This window comes from Hemibagrus wyckioides, linkage group LG06 (assembly GCF_019097595.1).
Source record: "Hemibagrus wyckioides isolate EC202008001 linkage group LG06, SWU_Hwy_1.0, whole genome shotgun sequence".
Lineage (NCBI taxonomy): Eukaryota > Metazoa > Chordata > Actinopteri > Siluriformes > Bagridae > Hemibagrus > Hemibagrus wyckioides.
The window spans coordinates 45,525,512-45,545,172 of NC_080715.1; the positions used below are offsets into that span (position 1 = coordinate 45,525,512).

Consider the following 19,661-nt stretch of genomic DNA (forward strand, 5'->3'; position numbering starts at 1 on the left):
ACAAACAACAACAAGCAGGTAAATACCAGAACATATTGTGCGTGGTGTGTGTATGTGGAGTACACATGGAGATGGTGTGTGTATGTGGTGTGGACATGGAGATGGTGTGTGTATGTGGTGTGGACATGGAGATGGTGTGTGTATGTGGTGTGGACATGGAGATGGTGTGTGTATGTGGTGTACACATGGAGATGGTGTGTGTATGTGGTGTGGACATGGAGATGGTGTGTGTATGTGGTGTGGACATGGAGATGGTGTGTGTATGTGGTGTGGACATGGAGATGGTGTGTGTATGTGGTGTGGACATGGAGATGGTGTGTGTATGTGGTGTGGACATGGAGATGGTGTGTGTATGTGGTGTGGACATGGAGATGGTGTGTGTATGTGGTGTGGACATGGAGATGGTGTGTGTATGTGGTGTCCACATGGAGATGGTGTGTGTATGTGGTGTGGACATGGAGATGGTGTGTGTATGTGGTGTGGACATGGAGATGGTGTGTGTATGTGGTGTACACATGGAGATGGTGTGTGTATGTGGTGTGGACATGGAGATGGTGTGTGTATGTGGTGTGGACATGGAGATGGTGTGTGTATGTGGTGTGGACATGGAGATGGTGTGTGTATGTGGTGTGGACATGGAGATGGTGTGTGTATGTGGTGTGGACATGGAGATGGTGTGTGTATGTGGTGTGGACATGGAGATGGTGTGTGTATGTGGTGTGGACATGGAGATGGTGTGTGTATGTGGTGTGGACATGGAGATGGTGTGTGTATGTGGTGTGGACATGGAGATGGTGTGTGTATGTGGTGTGGACATGGAGATGGTGTGTGTATGTGGTGTACACATGGAGATGGTGTGTGTATGTGGTGTGGACATGGAGATGGTGTGTGTATGTGGTGTGGACATGGAGATGGTGTGTGTATGTGGTGTGGACATGGAGATGGTGTGTGTATGTGGTGTACACATGGAGATGGTGTGTGTATGTGGTGTGGACATGGAGATGGTGTGTGTATGTGGTGTGGACATGGAGATGGTGTGTGTATGTGGTGTGGACATGGAGATGGTGTGTGTATGTGGTGTGGACATGGAGATGGTGTGTGTATGTGGTGTGGACATGGAGATGGTGTGTGTATGTGGTGTGGACATGGAGATGGTGTGTGTATGTGGTGTGGACATGGAGATGGTGTGTGTATGTGGTGTGGACATGGAGATGGTGTGTGTATGTGGTGTGGACATGGAGATGGTGTGTGTATGTGGTGTACACATGGAGATGGTGTGTGTATGTGGTGTACACATGGAGATGGTGTGTGTATGTGGTGTGGACATGGAGATGGTGTGTGTATGTGGTGTACACATGGAGATGGTGTGTGTATGTGGTGTGGACATGGAGATGGTGTGTGTATGTGGTGTGGACATGGAGATGGTGTGTGTATGTGGTGTACACATGGAGATGGTGTGTGTATGTGGTGTGGACATGGAGATGGTGTGTGTATGTGGTGTACACATGGAGATGGTGTGTGTATGTGGTGTGGACATGGAGATGGTGTGTGTATGTGGTGTGGACATGGAGATGGTGTGTGTATGTGGTGTGGACATGGAGATGGTGTGTGTATGTGGTGTACACATGGAGATGGTGTGTGTATGTGGTGTGGACATGGAGATGGTGTGTGTATGTGGTGTGGACATGGAGATGGTGTGTGTATGTGGTGTGGACATGGAGATGGTGTGTGTATGTGGTGTACACATGGAGATGGTGTGTGTATGTGGTGTGGACATGGAGATGGTGTGTGTATGTGGTGTGGACATGGAGATGGTGTGTGTATGTGGTGTGGACATGGAGATGGTGTGTGTATGTGGTGTGGACATGGAGATGGTGTGTGTATGTGGTGTGGACATGGAGATGGTGTGTGTATGTGGTGTGGACATGGAGATGGTGTGTGTATGTGGTGTGGACATGGAGATGGTGTGTGTATGTGGTGTGGACATGGAGATGGTGTGTGTATGTGGTGTGGACATGGAGATGGTGTGTGTATGTGGTGTACACATGGAGATGGTGTGTGTATGTGGTGTGGACATGGAGATGGTGTGTGTATGTGGTGTGGACATGGAGATGGTGTGTGTATGTGGTGTACACATGGAGATGGTGTGTGTATGTGGTGTACACATGGAGATGGTGTGTGTATGTGGTGTGGACATGGAGATGGTGTGTGTATGTGGTGTGGACATGGAGATGGTGTGTGTATGTGGTGTGGACATGGAGATGGTGTGTGTATGTGGTGTACACATGGAGATGGTGTGTGTATGTGGTGTGGACATGGAGATGGTGTGTGTATGTGGTGTGGACATGGAGATGGTGTGTGTATGTGGTGTACACATGGAGATGGTGTGTGTATGTGGTGTGGACATGGAGATGGTGTGTGTATGTGGTGTGGACATGGAGATGGTGTGTGTATGTGGTGTACACATGGAGATGGTGTGTGTATGTGGTGTACACATGGAGATGGTGTGTGTATGTGGTGTACACATGGAGATGGTGTGTGTATGTGGTGTGGACATGGAGATGGTGTGTGTATGTGGTGTGGACATGGAGATGGTGTGTGTATGTGGAGTACACATGGAGATGGTGTGTGTATGTGGTGTGGACATGGAGATGGTGTGTGTATGTGGTGTACACATGGAGATGGTGTGTGTATGTGGTGTACACATGGAGATGGTGTGTGTATGTGGTGTGGACATGGAGATGGTGTGTGTATGTGGTGTACACATGGAGATGGTGTGTGTATGTGGTGTGGACATGGAGATGGTGTGTGTATGTGGTGTGGACATGGAGATGGTGTGTGTATGTGGTGTGGACATGGAGATGGTGTGTGTATGTGGTGTGGACATGGAGATGGTGTGTGTATGTGGTGTGGACATGGAGATGGTGTGTGTATGTGGTGTGGACATGGAGATGGTGTGTGTATGTGGTGTGGACATGGAGATGGTGTGTGTATGTGGTGTCCACATGGAGATGGTGTGTGTATGTGGTGTCCACATGGAGATGGTGTGTGTATGTGGTGTACACATGGAGATGGTGTGTGTATGTGGTGTGGACATGGAGATGGTGTGTGTATGTGGTGTGGACATGGAGATGGTGTGTGTATGTGGTGTACACATGGAGATGGTGTGTGTATGTGGTGTGGACATGGAGATGGTGTGTGTATGTGGTGTGGACATGGAGATGGTGTGTGTATGTGGTGTGGACATGGAGATGGTGTGTGTATGTGGTGTGGACATGGAGATGGTGTGTGTATGTGGTGTGGACATGGAGATGGTGTGTGTATGTGGTGTGGACATGGAGATGGTGTGTGTATGTGGTGTCCACATGGAGATGGTGTGTGTATGTGGTGTCCACATGGAGATGGTGTGTGTATGTGGTGTACACATGGAGATGGTGTGTGTATGTGGTGTGGACATGGAGATGGTGTGTGTATGTGGTGTGGACATGGAGATGGTGTGTGTATGTGGTGTACACATGGAGATGGTGTGTGTATGTGGTGTGGACATGGAGATGGTGTGTGTATGTGGTGTGGACATGGAGATGGTGTGTGTATGTGGTGTGGACATGGAGATGGTGTGTGTATGTGGTGTGGACATGGAGATGGTGTGTGTATGTGGTGTGGACATGGAGATGGTGTGTGTATGTGGTGTGGACATGGAGATGGTGTGTGTATGTGGTGTGGACATGGAGATGGTGTGTGTATGTGGTGTGGACATGGAGATGGTGTGTGTATGTGGTGTGGACATGGAGATGGTGTGTGTATGTGGTGTGGACATGGAGATGGTGTGTGTATGTGGTGTGGACATGGAGATGGTGTGTGTATGTGGTGTGGACATGGAGATGGTGTGTGTATGTGGTGTGGACATGGAGATGGTGTGTGTATGTGGTGTACACATGGAGATGGTGTGTGTATGTGGTGTACACATGGAGATGGTGTGTGTATGTGGTGTGGACATGGAGATGGTGTGTGTATGTGGTGTGGACATGGAGATGGTGTGTGTATGTGGTGTGGACATGGAGATGGTGTGTGTATGTGGTGTGGACATGGAGATGGTGTGTGTATGTGGTGTACACATGGAGATGGTGTGTGTATGTGGTGTACACATGGAGATGGTGTGTGTATGTGGTGTGGACATGGAGATGGTGTGTGTATGTGGTGTGGACATGGAGATGGTGTGTGTATGTGGTGTGGACATGGAGATGGTGTGTGTATGTGGTGTGGACATGGAGATGGTGTGTGTATGTGGTGTACACATGGAGATGGTGTGTGTATGTGGTGTGGACATGGAGATGGTGTGTGTATGTGGTGTACACATGGAGATGGTGTGTGTATGTGGTGTGGACATGGAGATGGTGTGTGTATGTGGTGTGGACATGGAGATGGTGTGTGTATGTGGTGTGGACATGGAGATGGTGTGTGTATGTGGTGTGGACATGGAGATGGTGTGTGTATGTGGTGTACACATGGAGATGGTGTGTGTATGTGGTGTGGACATGGAGATGGTGTGTGTATGTGGTGTACACATGGAGATGGTGTGTGTATGTGGTGTGGACATGGAGATGGTGTGTGTATGTGGTGTACACATGGAGATGGTGTGTGTATGTGGTGTGGACATGGAGATGGTGTGTGTATGTGGTGTGGACATGGAGATGGTGTGTGTATGTGGTGTGGACATGGAGATGGTGTGTGTATGTGGTGTGGACATGGAGATGGTGTGTGTATGTGGTGTGGACATGGAGATGGTGTGTGTATGTGGTGTGGACATGGAGATGGTGTGTGTATGTGGTGTGGACATGGAGATGGTGTGTGTATGTGGTGTGGACATGGAGATGGTGTGTGTATGTGGTGTGGACATGGAGATGGTGTGTGTATGTGGTGTGGACATGGAGATGGTGTGTGTATGTGGTGTACACATGGAGATGGTGTGTGTATGTGGTGTGGACATGGAGATGGTGTGTGTATGTGGTGTGGACATGGAGATGGTGTGTGTATGTGGTGTGGACATGGAGATGGTGTGTGTATGTGGTGTACACATGGAGATGGTGTGTGTATGTGGTGTGGACATGGAGATGGTGTGTGTATGTGGTGTGGACATGGAGATGGTGTGTGTATGTGGTGTGGACATGGAGATGGTGTGTGTATGTGGTGTACACATGGAGATGGTGTGTGTATGTGGTGTACACATGGAGATGGTGTGTGTATGTGGTGTACACATGGAGATGGTGTGTGTATGTGGTGTGGACATGGAGATGGTGTGTGTATGTGGTGTACACATGGAGATGGTGTGTGTATGTGGTGTGGACATGGAGATGGTGTGTGTATGTGGTGTGGACATGGAGATGGTGTGTGTATGTGGTGTGGACATGGAGATGGTGTGTGTATGTGGTGTGGACATGGAGATGGTGTGTGTATGTGGTGTGGACATGGAGATGGTGTGTGTATGTGGTGTACACATGGAGATGGTGTGTGTATGTGGTGTGGACATGGAGATGGTGTGTGTATGTGGTGTGGACATGGAGATGGTGTGTGTATGTGGTGTGGACATGGAGATGGTGTGTGTATGTGGTGTGGACATGGAGATGGTGTGTGTATGTGGTGTACACATGGAGATGGTGTGTGTATGTGGTGTGGACATGGAGATGGTGTGGTTCAGAAGGAGATTGCAGCTCTGTTTAAATCTCCATAATGTACATATTTCAGTATATTTACTTCTCAAACTGAGGAAATTACACCGTGTCTCATTACACTCATTACTGTGGAACCTGTTCACTCTGTACTGACCTCAACACTAACAACACACAGATAACATCACACTCACACAAACACAGATAACATCACACTCACACGTACACACGCACACACACGCGCACACACACAGACACACACACACACACACAGACACGCACACAGACACACGCACACACACGCACACACACGCACACACACAGACACACACACAGACACAGACACACGCACACACACGCACAGACACACACAAGCCCACACATGCACACAGACACACACACGCACATACATGCACACAGACACACACACATGCACACAGACACACACACGCACACACACAAACTGCTAGAATGTGTTTTGTGACTGGAGCACCCCCTGCTGCTTCCTCTACACACACACAGAGTGAAGTGGGGGCAGTGTGAGACGGACAGTGTCTGTGAGACAGACAGTGAGTGTGAGACAGATTAGTGAGTGTGAGACAGACAGTGTGTGTGAGACAGATTAGTGAGTGTGAGACAGACAGTGTGTGTGAGACAGATTTGTGTGTGAGACAGTGAGTGTGAGACAGTGTCTTTGAGACAGATTTGTGTGTGAGACAGTGAGTGTGAGACAGTGTCTTTGAGACAGATTTGTGTGTGAGACAGTGAGTGTGAGACAGTGTCTTTGAGACAGATTTGTGTGTGAGACAGTGAGTGTGAGACAGTGTCTTTGAGACAGATTTGTGTGTGAGACAGTGAGTGTGAGACAGTGTCTTTGAGACAGATTTGTGTGAGACAGTGAGTGTGAGACTGTGTCTTTGAGACAGATTTGTGTGTGAGACAGTGAGTGTGAGACTGTGTCTTTGAGACAGATTTGTGTGTGAGACAGTGAGTGTGAGACTGTGTCTTTGAGACAGATTTGTGTGTGAGACAGTGAGTGTGAGACTGTGTCTTTGAGACAGATTTGTGTGTGAGACAGTGAGTGTGAGACTGTGTGAGACATATTACTGAGAGGTTAGTTTTAGATAGTTCATGTTAGACACAGTCAATTATTATATTCCATTAATGACCTGTTTAATTAATGATCATCTGCTCTGTGGTTTTTCCGAGGTAGTCTGTTGTGAGTGAGACAGATTAATGTGAGTGAGACAGTGTGTTGTGAGTGAGACAGATTAATGTGAGTGAGACAGTGTGTTGTGAGTGAGACAGATTAATGTGAGTGAGACAGTGTGTTGTGAGTGAGACAGATTAATGTGAGTGAGACAGTGTGTTGTGAGTGAGACAGATTAATGTGAGTGAGACAGTGTGTTGTGAGTGAGACAGTGTGTTGTAATTGAGACAAGTTAGTGAGACAGTATATTGTGAGAAAGACAGAGTGATGTGAGTGAGACAGGTTAGCTGTAGTGAGATAGGATAGTTAGAGTGAGGCAGGTAAATGTGAGTGAGACAGGTTAGATAGAGTGAGACAGCTTACTTAGACTGAGGCAGATTAATGTGAGTGAGATGGGTTAGTTAGACTGAGGCAGAAAAATGTGAGACAGGTTAATGTGAGTGAGACAGGTTAGAGTGAGACAGATTAATGTGAGTGAGACAGGTTAGAGTGAGACAGATTAATGTGAGTGAGACAGGTTAGTTAGAGTGAGACAGGTTAGTTAGAGTGAGACAGATTAATGTGAGTGAGACATTAATGTGTGTGAGACAGGGTAGTTAAGGTGAGACAGATTAATGTGTGTGAGACAGGTTAGAGTGAGACAGATTAATGTGAGTGAGACAGGTTAGGGTGAGACAGATTAATGTGAGTGAGACAGGTTAGTTAGAGTGAGACAGGTTAGTTAGAGTGAGACAGATTAATGTGAGTGAGACATTAATGTGTGTGAGACAGGGTAGTTAAGGTGAGACAGATTAATGTGTGTGAGACAGGTTAGAGTGAGACAGATTAATGTGAGTGAGACATTAATGTGTGTGAGACAGGGTAGTTAAGGTGAGACAGATTAATGTGTGTGAGACAGGTTAGAGTGAGACAGATTAATGTGAGTGAGACAGGTTAGTTAGAGTGAGACAGATTAATGTAAGTGAGACAGGTTAGAGTGAGACAGATTAATGTGTGTGAGACAGGTTAGTTAGGGTGAGACAGATTAATGTGAGTGAGACAGGTTAGGGTGAGACAGATTAATGTGTGTGAGACAGGTTAGTTAGAGTGAGACAGATTAATGTGTGTGAGACAAGTTAGAGTGAGACAGATTAATGTGTGTGATACAGGTTAGTTAGAGTGAGACAGATTAATGTGTGTGAGACAGGTTAGAGTGAGACAGATTAATGTGTGTGAGACAGGTTAGTTAGAGTGAGACAGATTAATGTGTGTGAGACAGGTTAGTTAGAGTGAGACAGATTAATGTGAGTGAGACAGATTAATGTGTGTGAGACAGGGTAGTTAAGGTGAGACAGATTAATGTGTGTGAGACAGGTTAGTTAGAGTGAGACAGATTAATGTGAGTGAGACAGGTTAGGGTGAGTCAGATTAATGTGTGTGAGACAGGTTAGTTAGAGTTAGACAGATTAATGTGAGTGAGAGGTTAGTTAGAGTGAGACAGATTAATGTGAGTGAGACAGGTTAGTTAGAGTGAGACAGATTAATGTAAGTGAGACAGGTTAGTTAGGGTGAGACAGATTAATGTGAGTAAAACAAGTTAGAGAGAGACAGATTAATGTGAGTGAGACAGGTTAGTTAGAGTGAGACAGATTAATGTGAGTGAGACAGGTTAGTTAGAGTGAGACAGATTAATGTGAGTGAGACAGGTTAGTTAGAGTAAGACAGATTAATGTGAGTGAGACAGTTTAGTTAGAGTGAGACAGATTAATGTGAGTGAGACAGGTTAGTTAGAGTGAGACAGATTAATGTGAGTAAGACAGATTAATGTGAGTGAGACAGGTTAGTTAGAGTGAGACAGATTAATGTAAGTGAGACAGGTTAGTTAGGGTGAGACAGATTAATGTGAGTGAGACAGGTTAGAGTGAGACAGATTAATGTGAGTAAGACAGGTTAGTTAGTGTGAGACAGATTAATGTGAGTGAGACAGATTAATGTGAGTAAGACAGGTTAGTTAGAGTGAGACAGATTAATGTGAGTAAGACAGGTTAGTTAGGGTGAGACAGATTAATGTAAGTGAGACAGGTTAGAGAGAGACAGATTAATGTGAGTGAGACAGGTTAGTTAGAGTGAGACAGATTAATGTGAGTGAGACAGGTTAGTTAGAGTGAGACAGATTAATGTGAGTGAGACAGGTTAGTTAGAGTGAGACAGATTAATGTGAGTGAGACAGGTTAGTTAGAGTGAGACAGATTAATGTGAGTGAGACAGGTTAGTTAGAGTGAGACAGATTAATGTGAGTAAGACAGATTAATGTGAGTGAGACAGGTTAGTTAGAGTGAGACAGATTAATGTAAGTGAGACAGGTTAGTTAGGGTGAGACAGATTAATGTGAGTAAGACAAGTTAGAGAGAGACAGATTAATGTGAGTGAGACAGGTTAGTTAGAGTTAGACAGATTAATGTGAGTGAGAGGTTAGTTAGAGTGAGACAGATTAATGTGAGTGAGACAGGTTAGTTAGAGTGAGACAGATTAATGTAAGTGAGACAGGTTAGTTAGGGTGAGACAGATTAATGTGAGTAAAACAAGTTAGAGAGAGACAGATTAATGTGAGTGAGACAGGTTAGTTAGAGTGAGACAGATTAATGTGAGTGAGACAGGTTAGTTAGAGTGAGACAGATTAATGTGAGTGAGACAGGTTAGTTAGAGTGAGACAGATTAATGTGAGTGAGACAGGTTAGTTAGAGTGAGACAGATTAATGTAAGTGAGACAGGTTAGTTAGGGTGAGACAGATTAATGTGAGTGAGACAGGTTAGAGTGAGACAGATTAATGTGAGTAAGACAGGTTAGTTAGTGTGAGACAGATTAATGTGAGTGAGACAGATTAATGTGAGTAAGACAGGTTAGTTAGAGTGAGACAGATTAATGTGAGTAAGACAGGTTAGTTAGGGTGAGACAGATTAATGTAAGTGAGACAGGTTAGTTAGGGTGAGACAGATTAATGTGAGTAAGACAAGTTAGAGAGAGACAGATTAATGTGAGTGAGACAGGTTAGTTAGAGTGAGACAGATTAATGTGAGTGAGACAGGTTAGTTAGAGTGAGACAGATTAATGTGAGTGAGACAGGTTAGTTAGAGTGAGACAGATTAATGTAAGTGAGACAGGTTAGTTAGAGTGAGACAGATTAATGTGAGTAAGACAGATTACTCCCTCTTTATCTCCTCCCACTCATCTGTATCCGCCTCCCACTCATCTGTATCCTCCTCCCTCTCCTCTGTACCCCCTCCCTCTCCTCTGTATCCCCCTCCCACTCCTCTGTATCCCCCTCCCACTCTTCTGTATCCCCCTCCCTCTCCTCTGTATCCCCCTCCCACTCCTCTGTATCCCCCTCCCTCTCCTCTGTATCCCCCTCCCACTACTCTGTATCCCCCTCCCACTCCTCTGTATCCCCCTCCCACTCCTCTGTATCCCCCTCCCACTCCTCTGTATCCCCCTCCCTCTCCTCTGTATCCCCCTCCCACTCCTCTGTATCCCCCTCCCACTCCTCTGTATCCCCCTCCCTCTTCTCTGTACCCCCCTCCCACTCCTCTGTATCCCCCTCCCCCTCCACTGAACCCCCCTCCCACTCCTCTGTATCCCCCTCACGCTCCTCTGTATCCCCCTCCCTCTCCTCTGTATCCCCCTCCCACTCCTCTGTATCCCCCTCCCACTCCTCTGTATCCCCCTCCCTCTCCTCTGTATCCCCCTCCCACTCCTCTGTATCCCCCTCCCTCTCCTCTGTATCTCCCTCCCACTCCTCTGTATCCCCCTCCCACACCTCTGTACCCCCCTCCCACCCCTCTGTACCCCCCTCCCTCTCCTCTGTATCCCCCTCCCACTCCTCTGTATCCCCCTCCCACTCCTCTGTATCCCCCTCCCACTCCTCTGTATCCCCCTCCCTCTCCTCTGTATCCCCCTCCCACTCCTCTGTATCCCCCTCCCACTCCTCTGCAGGGATTAGATAGCAGTATTTAAAGTCAGTGTACTGAGAGTGTATAAGTGCATCTGAAGTTTTATTTATTTACACACAGAAGTCTCTCATGAGTCTGGTTCCTCTCAGGGTTTCTTCCTCAGATCATCTCAGGGAGGTTTTCCTCACCACCGTCACCTCAGGCTTCTCATTGGGGATAAATGTTAGAGATAAATAATAACTTAAAACTTTAAACTTCTGTTACTATACTTCTGTAAAGTGTTTATATCATATCATATATCATATCATATCATATCATATCATATCATATCAATCATTATCACGTTCCCCTCACACCTCCAGCGTCCTGGGTTCGAGTGTCGCTCCCTCTCCCTGTGCTTGGTGGGTTTCCTCCGGGTGCTCCGGTTTCCTCCCACAGTCCAAAGACATGCTTCTAGGCTGATTGGAGTCTCTAAATTGCCCGTAGTGTGTGATTGTGTGAGTGAATGAATGAGTGTGTGTGTGTGCCCTGCGATGGGTTGGCACTCCGTCCAGGGTGTATCCTGCCTTGATGCCCGATGACCCCTGAGATAGGCCCAGGCTCCCCGTGACCTGAGGATAGAGTGGATAAGCGATACAGGGAATGAAATGAAATGAAAAATATTCTATTATATTACATTACACTGTGTTGCTATTGGCTGAGCTGCAGTAGTCTCTCGTGACCACAAGGGGGTGATACACACTTAACTATATACTCTATTAAAGATCTGTGTATAATGCTGGGCTCATTGGTGAGGTGTGTGTGTGTGTGTGTGTGTACAGAGGGTTAAGAAAATGTTGATCAAATTAATGACAAGAACAATTGAAACTCCTGGTGAATTTTAAAGACAAAGGATCATCATACGACAGAGTGATGAGTTAAGTGCTGTCTGTTTTCTTAAAAAGGACATGTATAGAAATCCAGATATGGATGTAGATTTATCTCTAATGAATAAGCAACTCTGGCAAAGAAAACCCCCTGAGACGACACGAGGAGGAAACTTTGAGAGGAAACAGTAAGAAAAAGAAAAAGCTCTGCTCCTCCTGAAGTCTTTACTATCTTTAGGTACCAAAAAAAAAGCCTGCACCTTCTGATCAGAGTAGGTGTGGCATTTCATCATCATTAAAGAAAATGTTTTTCTCAGGTACTGCGACATCCGGTCATTCAGTGGTTTACTGGCAGTAGCAGAAATAATCTGAGTGTGAGGTCTGACCGAGAGCTGTGCAGTGTGGAGCAGATAGGAGTGATGTGTTCATAACTCTGTGTGTGTGTGTGTGTGTGTGTGTGTGTAGAGGACTCCGGGTGGTACTTCCCCAGTGTGAAGCGTGATCCTGAGCGATATCTCCAGTCCTGTCCTGAATCAGTGTGTCAGTGGCTGAGGAACCTGAAGCAGAGTGGGAAAGTCCTGCTGCTCATCACCAGCTCACACTCTGACTACTGCAGACTGGTGTGTGAACACATCCTGGGGTGAGTCCCTCTCACACACACAAACACACACACACACACACACACACACACAGTTTAACCAGAAGAACTGTGGCAGATTTTTCCAAGATGTTCAGTAAAACTTTAGATTAGATTAGATTAGATTAGATTCAACTTTGTCACTGCACATGTGTTTACAAGGCAACAAAATACAGTTAGCATCTAACCAAAAGATATAAATAATTTCAATATATAAACAATATAAAATATATAAATAATTTGCATATATAACAGTATATAAACAGTATACAGTGGGAGGTAAATGCAATGAGTGCAAATGAGCAAATGATTATAATGAGTTCCTGAAGCAGAGAAGCTAGATGTGTCTGAGGGATGCAGCGCGTTAAAGCTGTTCACATCATAAATCACAGAAAAATGCTGAAGTTCTAAACACCAACAATCTCCTCTATTCCATCACCTGTTTTATTATGAAGAAAGAGCAGAAGCTGTTGAAACCTTCATGAAGTGCAGAGCAAGGTCCAAAAGCTCTGATCTTCCTGACAGTGTTCTGAGGGAACGCAAACATCATCTCCACATCTTCATATTATTACTGACATTGTGTTTGTGTGTGTGTTTGTGTGTGTGTGTTTGTGTGTGTGTGTGTGTTTGTGTGTGTGTGTGTGTTTGTGTGTGTGTGTTTGTGTGTGTGTGTGTGTTTGTGTGTGTGTGTGTGTGTTTGTGTGTGTGTGTGTTTGTGTGTGTGTGTGTGTTTGTGTGTGTGTTTGTGTGTGTGTGTGTGTGTTTGTGTGTGTGTGTGTTTGTGTGTGTGTTTGTGTGTGTGTTTGTGTGTGTGTGTGTTTGTGTGTGTGTGTGTGTGTTTGTGTGTGTTTGTGTGTGTGTGTGTGTGTGTGTTTGTGTGTGTGTGTGTGTTTGTGTGTGTGTGTGTGTGTGTGTGTGTGTTTGTGTGTGTGTGTTTGTGTGTGTGTGTGTGTGTGTGTTTGTGTGTGTGTTTGTGTGTGTGTGTTTGTGTGTGTGTGTGTGTGTTTGTGTGTGTGTGTTTGTGTGTGTGTGTTTGTGTGTGTTTGTGTGTGTGTGTTTGTGTGTGTTTGTGTTTGTGTGTGTGTTTGTGTGTGTTTGTTTGTGTGTGTGTTTGTGTGCGTGTGTGTGTGTTTGTGTGTGTGTGTTTGTGTGTGTGTTTGTGTGTGTGTGTTTGTGTGTGTGTGTGTTTTTGTGTGTGTGTGTTTGTGTGTGTGTGTGTGTGTGTGTGTGTGTGTTTGTGTGTGTTTGTGTGTGTGTGTGTGTGTTTGTGTGTGTTTGTGTGTGTTTGTATGTGTGTGTGTGTTTGTTTGTGTGTGTTTGTGTGTGTGTGTGTTTGTGTGTGTTTGTGTGTGTGTGTGTGTGTGTTTGTGTGTGTGTGTGTTTGTGTGTGTGTGTTTGTGTGTGTGTGTGTGTGTTTGTGTGTGTGTGTGTTTGTGTGTGTGTTTGTGTGTGTGTGTTTGTGTGTGTGTGTGTGTGTGTGTGTGTGTGTGTGTGTGTGTGTGTTTGTGTGTGTGTGTGTGTGTGTGTGTGTGTAGGAAAGATTTTGAGGATCTTTTTGACGTGATCATCACCAATGCACTGAAGCCAGGATTCTTTTCTCTAATTCCACATCAGAGACCCTTCAGGACCCTAGGTGAGACACACACACACACACACACACACATGTACACTGTCTATGTAATTATGTTTCTCTCTCTCTATATATATATATACAGTGAATGACGTGGAGAGCGGGACAGAGTTGGCGTGTTTGGAGAAGCGTGGCTGGTTCTCACAGGGAAACTGGCCACACCTCCATGACCTGCTCAAATCCCTAACAAACAAACAGGAGCCCAAGGTTTGTATGTGTATGTGTGTGTGTGTGTGTGTGTGTGTATGTGTGTGTGTGTGTAGTATATATGTGTGTCATAAACTCAGCTCCAGCAGCATCTGCACCACACAGACATGCAATATTTTCCCTGTATCAGTCAGATGTGTGTGTGTGTGTGTGTGTGTGCAGGTGGTGTATTTCGGGGACAGTATGCGCTGTGACATGTATCCAGCATTCACCTTTGCAAAGTGGGAGACTGTGATGATACTGGAGGAGATGGAGGGAGAAGGTGTGGTCAAAGAGAAACAGCAGGGCTCCGCCTACAATCAAGGCCCTGCAGAGAAGAAGGGAAAGTTTGAGGTGCGTCATGGAAGCTGTTCAGGGGTTGTGTCCCAACTCACCATTTACTATGCTACAGAGTGTGTCAAAATAATAGACCTCACTAGTGTGTGTGTGTGTGTGTGTGGGTAGGAGTGTATGAAGGCCCCCTCGGCTGTGTCTCAGGAGTGGGGCTCATATTTTGTGGACGTTCAGACAGATGAAGCTGGACAGGAACGCCACACACTAACCTGGTGCTGCAGCTCCATTCACAAATACAGCAGTATGGCTATACCCAGTGTGGAGAGTATAGCAGGTACACACACACACACACACACACACACACACAATCAATCTCAATCAAATTACACTGTATTAAATCTGTGTGTGTGTGTTTCCACAGCTCTTCCTCTGAATTTCCAGTTTAAGCGTTTCTCCAAAGCTCAGTCCTGCACGAGGGGTTATTACCCCTCACCCCCCCACTCATTACTGAAGAGGGCGGAGTCCTGAACTGACCGGTGGAGTGTGTGTGTTTGTGTATATGTAGTGTGTTAATGTTGAGTATAATTGTATAATTGTCCGTTTTCATTCACAGAGCCTGTAAGCCATCATAGTGTAGACACACTAAATGTGTGTGTTTGTGTGTGTGTGTGTTCTGTTATTTTGTGAAGTGTGTGTTGTTCATTACATTAAAATCATTAGGTGTTATATTGTCAAAAGTGTTTTTGTTGTTTGTGTTTATTTTCTAACTCAAGGTGTGTGTGTGTGTGTGTGTGTGTGTAAAGATAAACAGCCGATGTGAATTTCTGACCGGTGTAGGTGTTGTGTTCGTCAGTTGTGTGTGTTGTTTTGTTCAGCTGTCTGCAATAAACACTCTCAAACACATGTTCCAGTGTTCCACTCGGTGTGTGTGTTTTTGTGTTTTTATTCTCAATAAAGATTCCCTACTGACCCAAGCATGAAGTGTCAAATGACCAGAATATTTTAGTTTTGTACTTCTTTGTTAAAACATCCTCTGAGTCTGAATCACACACAATATTTATAAACTCAATATTTTAACATTCTAAATCTGGATCAGTGAATCAAGATGAATTACCAAGAACACTGACTGACCGGTGCAGGGGACATTCTAAATCCTGAATAAGGAAGTAAGACACACATCTCCTGTAAGTGAAAGTAAGTAATAAAGTAGACTACTCTAACTGAACACCTCTATAATGTTATACATTCACACTGTTACAGGATTACAGTGTTACAGCTTTTCAATATTTACAGTGTTTGGGGTTTGACAGGGTTCCAGGGCAACACACACACACACACACACATATATAGAGTTAATTTATCTTGGCTGGTTCACTTACACACTGTTACACATTTATAGTTTTATAAATATAGAGTATTTTAGTGACAGGTTTACAGTCTGCTTTATTCACAGAGCTTTATACAGTATTTAATTTAATTATCACTTCCTTTTTGTGTATTTTTTCTTTATCTTTCTTCTTCATCACACACACACACACACTTTAGCTATACACACCGGTCAGCCATAACATTATGACCACTGAGAGGTGAAGTGAATAACACTGAGTATCTCCTCATCATGGCACCTGTTAGTGGGTGGGATATATTAGGCAGTAAGTCAACATTTTGTCCTCAAAGTTGATGTTAGAAGCAGGAAAAATAAAACAAGTGTAAGGATTTGAGTGACTGAGGATTTGAGTTTGACCAAAAGGACCAAATTGTGATGGCTAGACCACTGGATCAGAGCATCTCTAAAACTGTAGCTCTTGTGGGGTGTTCCCGGTCTGCAGTGGTCAGTATCTATCAAAAGTGGTCCAAGGAAGGGACAGGGGTGAACCGGTGACATGGTCATGGGCGGTCAAGACGCATTGATGCATGTGGGGAGAGAAGGCTGACCCGTGTGATCCGATCCAACAGACGAGCTACTGTTGATCAAACTGCTGAAGAAGTTAATGCTGGTTCTGATAGAAAGGGGTCAGAATACACAGTGCAGGACGGGTCAAAACGGAGGACCAACACAATATTAGACAGGTGGTCATAATGATATGGCTGATCAGTGTATTTGACCTGTATACATATACCTGTATATACCGTCTCCTCTGAAAGTATTGGAACAGAAAGGCTAATATGTTTTTTTTTTTGGGGGGGGGGTTGTTTTGTTTTTTTGATAATTGGGTTTGAAATCAAAAGATATGAATGAGATAGATCAGAATTTCACATTTGATTTCCTGATATTTACGTCTACACGATATAAACACCTTGAAACTTGTCACCTTTTGTAACAGATCACGCAATTTGTATGTGAGCAAAAGTATAGGAATAGCTTTGAAGTAACACAATGATATCTTCACCTTAATGAAGTCTGGCAAGTGGTACCAGAGCACTGCGGTCAGAACATCCAGACTCCAGGACAGTTTATATCCACAGGCCATTAGACTGATAAATAGTTCAAACCCACTGCTACTTCCACATTATCATCAGGGTCAATTCAGTCTGTTCACTTTACCTGCTGAAACATCATACACTAACGGATAATCATGGGCAATTCAAACACTGGACTTTACACTGACACTCTATCACCACTGGACACTTTAAAATGGTCACTTTATTGCTACTTGCACTGCACATTAATGCTGTGAAGGATTATTTTATTGTCAGTTATTTTTCTAATTAGAATACAGATTCTCTATTTTATTTCTCTTCTTTTTTTATGCTATTATTGTTTATATTTTTATTACACATTACTGTATATTCTATATCTTTTAACGTCTTGTGTATTGTCCTTGTAAATTATGCTTGTTCCCCTCTTCTACCGTCATTCTCCAGAGGAGTGAACAAAGTATGAATTTCATTGTACAAGAACATATGATAGATAGATAGATAGATAGATAGATAGATAGATAGATAGATAGATAGATAGATAGATAGATAGATAGATAGATAGATAGATAGATAGATAGACAGACAGATAATTTATTCATCCCAATGGGAAGTTTACAATTTCCAGCATTATCCACAACACAGGAATCAAGGAAATAAATACTACAAAATAAATACTAGAAATATAAAGGTAATAAAGATAATTAGGTCATGTATTTTGGAACAGTCCTGGGAGAGTGTATGGTGTGTAGTGTAGAGTATAGTATAGAGAGTATGGTGTGTAGTGTGGTGTAGAGTGTAGTGTATAGTGTACAGTGTGTATGTAGAGTGTACAGAGTGTAGTGTAGAGTGTAGTGTAGAGTGTACAGAGTGTAATGTAGAGTGTAGTGTAGAGAGTATGGTGTGTAGTGTAGAGTGTACAGAGTGTAGTGTAGAGTGTAGTGTACAGAGTGTAGTGTAGAGAGTATGGTGTGTAGTGTAGAGTGTATGTAGAGTGTACAGAGTGTAATGTAGAGTGTAGTGTAGAGAGTATGGTGTGTAGTGTAGAGTGTAGTGTAGAGAGTATGGTGTGTAGTGTAGAGTGTAGTGTAGAGAGTATGGTGTGTAGAGTGTAGTGTAGAGTGTACAGAGTGTAATGTAGAGTGTAGTGTAGAGAGTATGGTGTGTAGTGTAGAGTGTAGTGTAGAGAGTATGGTGTGTAGTGTAGAGTGTAGTGTAGAGAGTATGGTGTGTAGTGTAGAGTGTAGTGTAGAGAGTATGGTGTGTAGTGTAGAGTGTAGTGTAGAGTGTACAGAGTGTAATGTAGAGTGTAGTGTAGAGTGTAGTGTAGAGAGTATGGTGTGTAGTGTAGAGTGTATGTAGAGTGTACAGAGTGTAATGTAGAGTGTAGTGTAGAGAGTATGGTGTGTAGTGTAGAGTGTAGTGTAGAGTGTACAGAGTGTAATGTAGAGTGTAGTGTAGAGTGTAGTGTAGAGTGTATGGTGTGTAGTGTAGAGTGTAGTGTACAGTGTGTATGTAGAGTGTACAGAGTGTAATGTAGAGTGTAGTGTACAGTGTACAGTGTGTATGTAGAGTGTATGGTGTGTAGTGTAGAGTGTAGTGTAGAGTGTATGGTGTGTAGTGTAGAGTGTAGTGTAGAGTGTATGGTGTGTAGTGTAGAGTGTAGTGTAGAGTGTATGGTGTGTAGTGTAGAGTGTAGTGTAGAGAGTATGGTGTGTAGTGTAGAGTGTAGTGTAGAGTGTATGGTGTGTAGTGTAGAGTGTAGTGTAGAGTATGGTGTAGAGTGTGGTGTAGAGTGGAGTGTAGAGTGTGGTGTAGAGTGTAATGTAGAGTGTAGTGTAGAGTGTACAGTGTGTATGTAGAGTGTACAGAGTGTAGTGTAGAGTGTAGTGTAGAGAGTATGGTGTGTAGTGTAGAGTGTAGTGTAGAGTGTATGGTGTGTAGTGTAGAGTGTAGTGTAGAGTGTATGGTGTGTAGTGTAGAGTGTAGTGTAGAGAGTATGGTGTGTAGTGTAGAGTGTAGTGTAGAGTGTATGGTGTGTAGTGTAGAGTGTAGTGTAGAGTATGGTGTAGAGTGTGGTGTAGAGTGTAGTGTAGAGTGTGGTGTAGAGTGTGGTGTAGAGTGTAGTGTAGAGTGTGGTGTAGAGTGTGGTGTAGAGTGTGGTGTAGAGTGTAGTGTAGAGTGTGGTGTAGAGTGTAGTGTAGAGTATGGTGTAGAGTGTGGTGTAGAGTGTAGTGTAGAGTTCCGTATAAACCGGAGTGTAGTGAGAGTTCTGTATAGTTCTGTTCTCCATTACACTCTGTACACTCTCCACTACACACTGTACACTCTCCACTACACTCTGTACACTCTCCATTACACTCTGTACACTCTCCACTACACACTGTACACTCTCCACTACACACTGTACACTCTCCACTACTCACTGTACACTCTCCACTACTCACTGTACACTCTCCACTACACACTGTACACTCTCCACTACACACTGTACACTCTCCACTACTCACTGTACACTCTCCATTACACTCTGTACACTCTCCATTAAACTCTGTACACTCTCCACTACTCACTGTACACTCTCCATTACACTCTGTACACTCTCCATTAAACTCTGTACAAACTCCACTACACTCTGTACACTCTCCACACTCTCCATTACACACTGTACACTCTCCACACTCTCCATTACACACTGTACACTCTCCACTACACACTGTACACTCTCCACTACTCACTGTACACTGTCCATTACACTCTGTACACTCTCCACTACACTCTGTACACTCTCCATTACACTCTGTACACACTCCACTACACTCTGTAC

General features: G+C 44.3%; 1 protein-coding gene across 1 annotated transcript in view; it reads left to right on the forward strand.

Annotated features, from left to right (window-relative positions):
- The window catches only part of nt5dc1 (5'-nucleotidase domain containing 1), a 54,279-nt gene extending 38,889 nt beyond the window's left edge, over positions 1-15,390 (forward strand). Inside the window, exons 7-12 of the mRNA XM_058393491.1 lie at positions 12,135-12,309; positions 13,842-13,939; positions 14,022-14,143; positions 14,306-14,476; positions 14,588-14,750; positions 14,838-15,390. Of these exons, the coding sequence (XP_058249474.1) occupies positions 12,135-12,309; positions 13,842-13,939; positions 14,022-14,143; positions 14,306-14,476; positions 14,588-14,750; positions 14,838-14,944 (836 nt within the window). The 3' untranslated portion in view covers positions 14,945-15,390. The remainder of the gene's footprint in view (positions 1-12,134; positions 12,310-13,841; positions 13,940-14,021; positions 14,144-14,305; positions 14,477-14,587; positions 14,751-14,837) is intronic.
- The last annotated feature ends 4,271 nt before the right edge of the window (positions 15,391-19,661 follow it).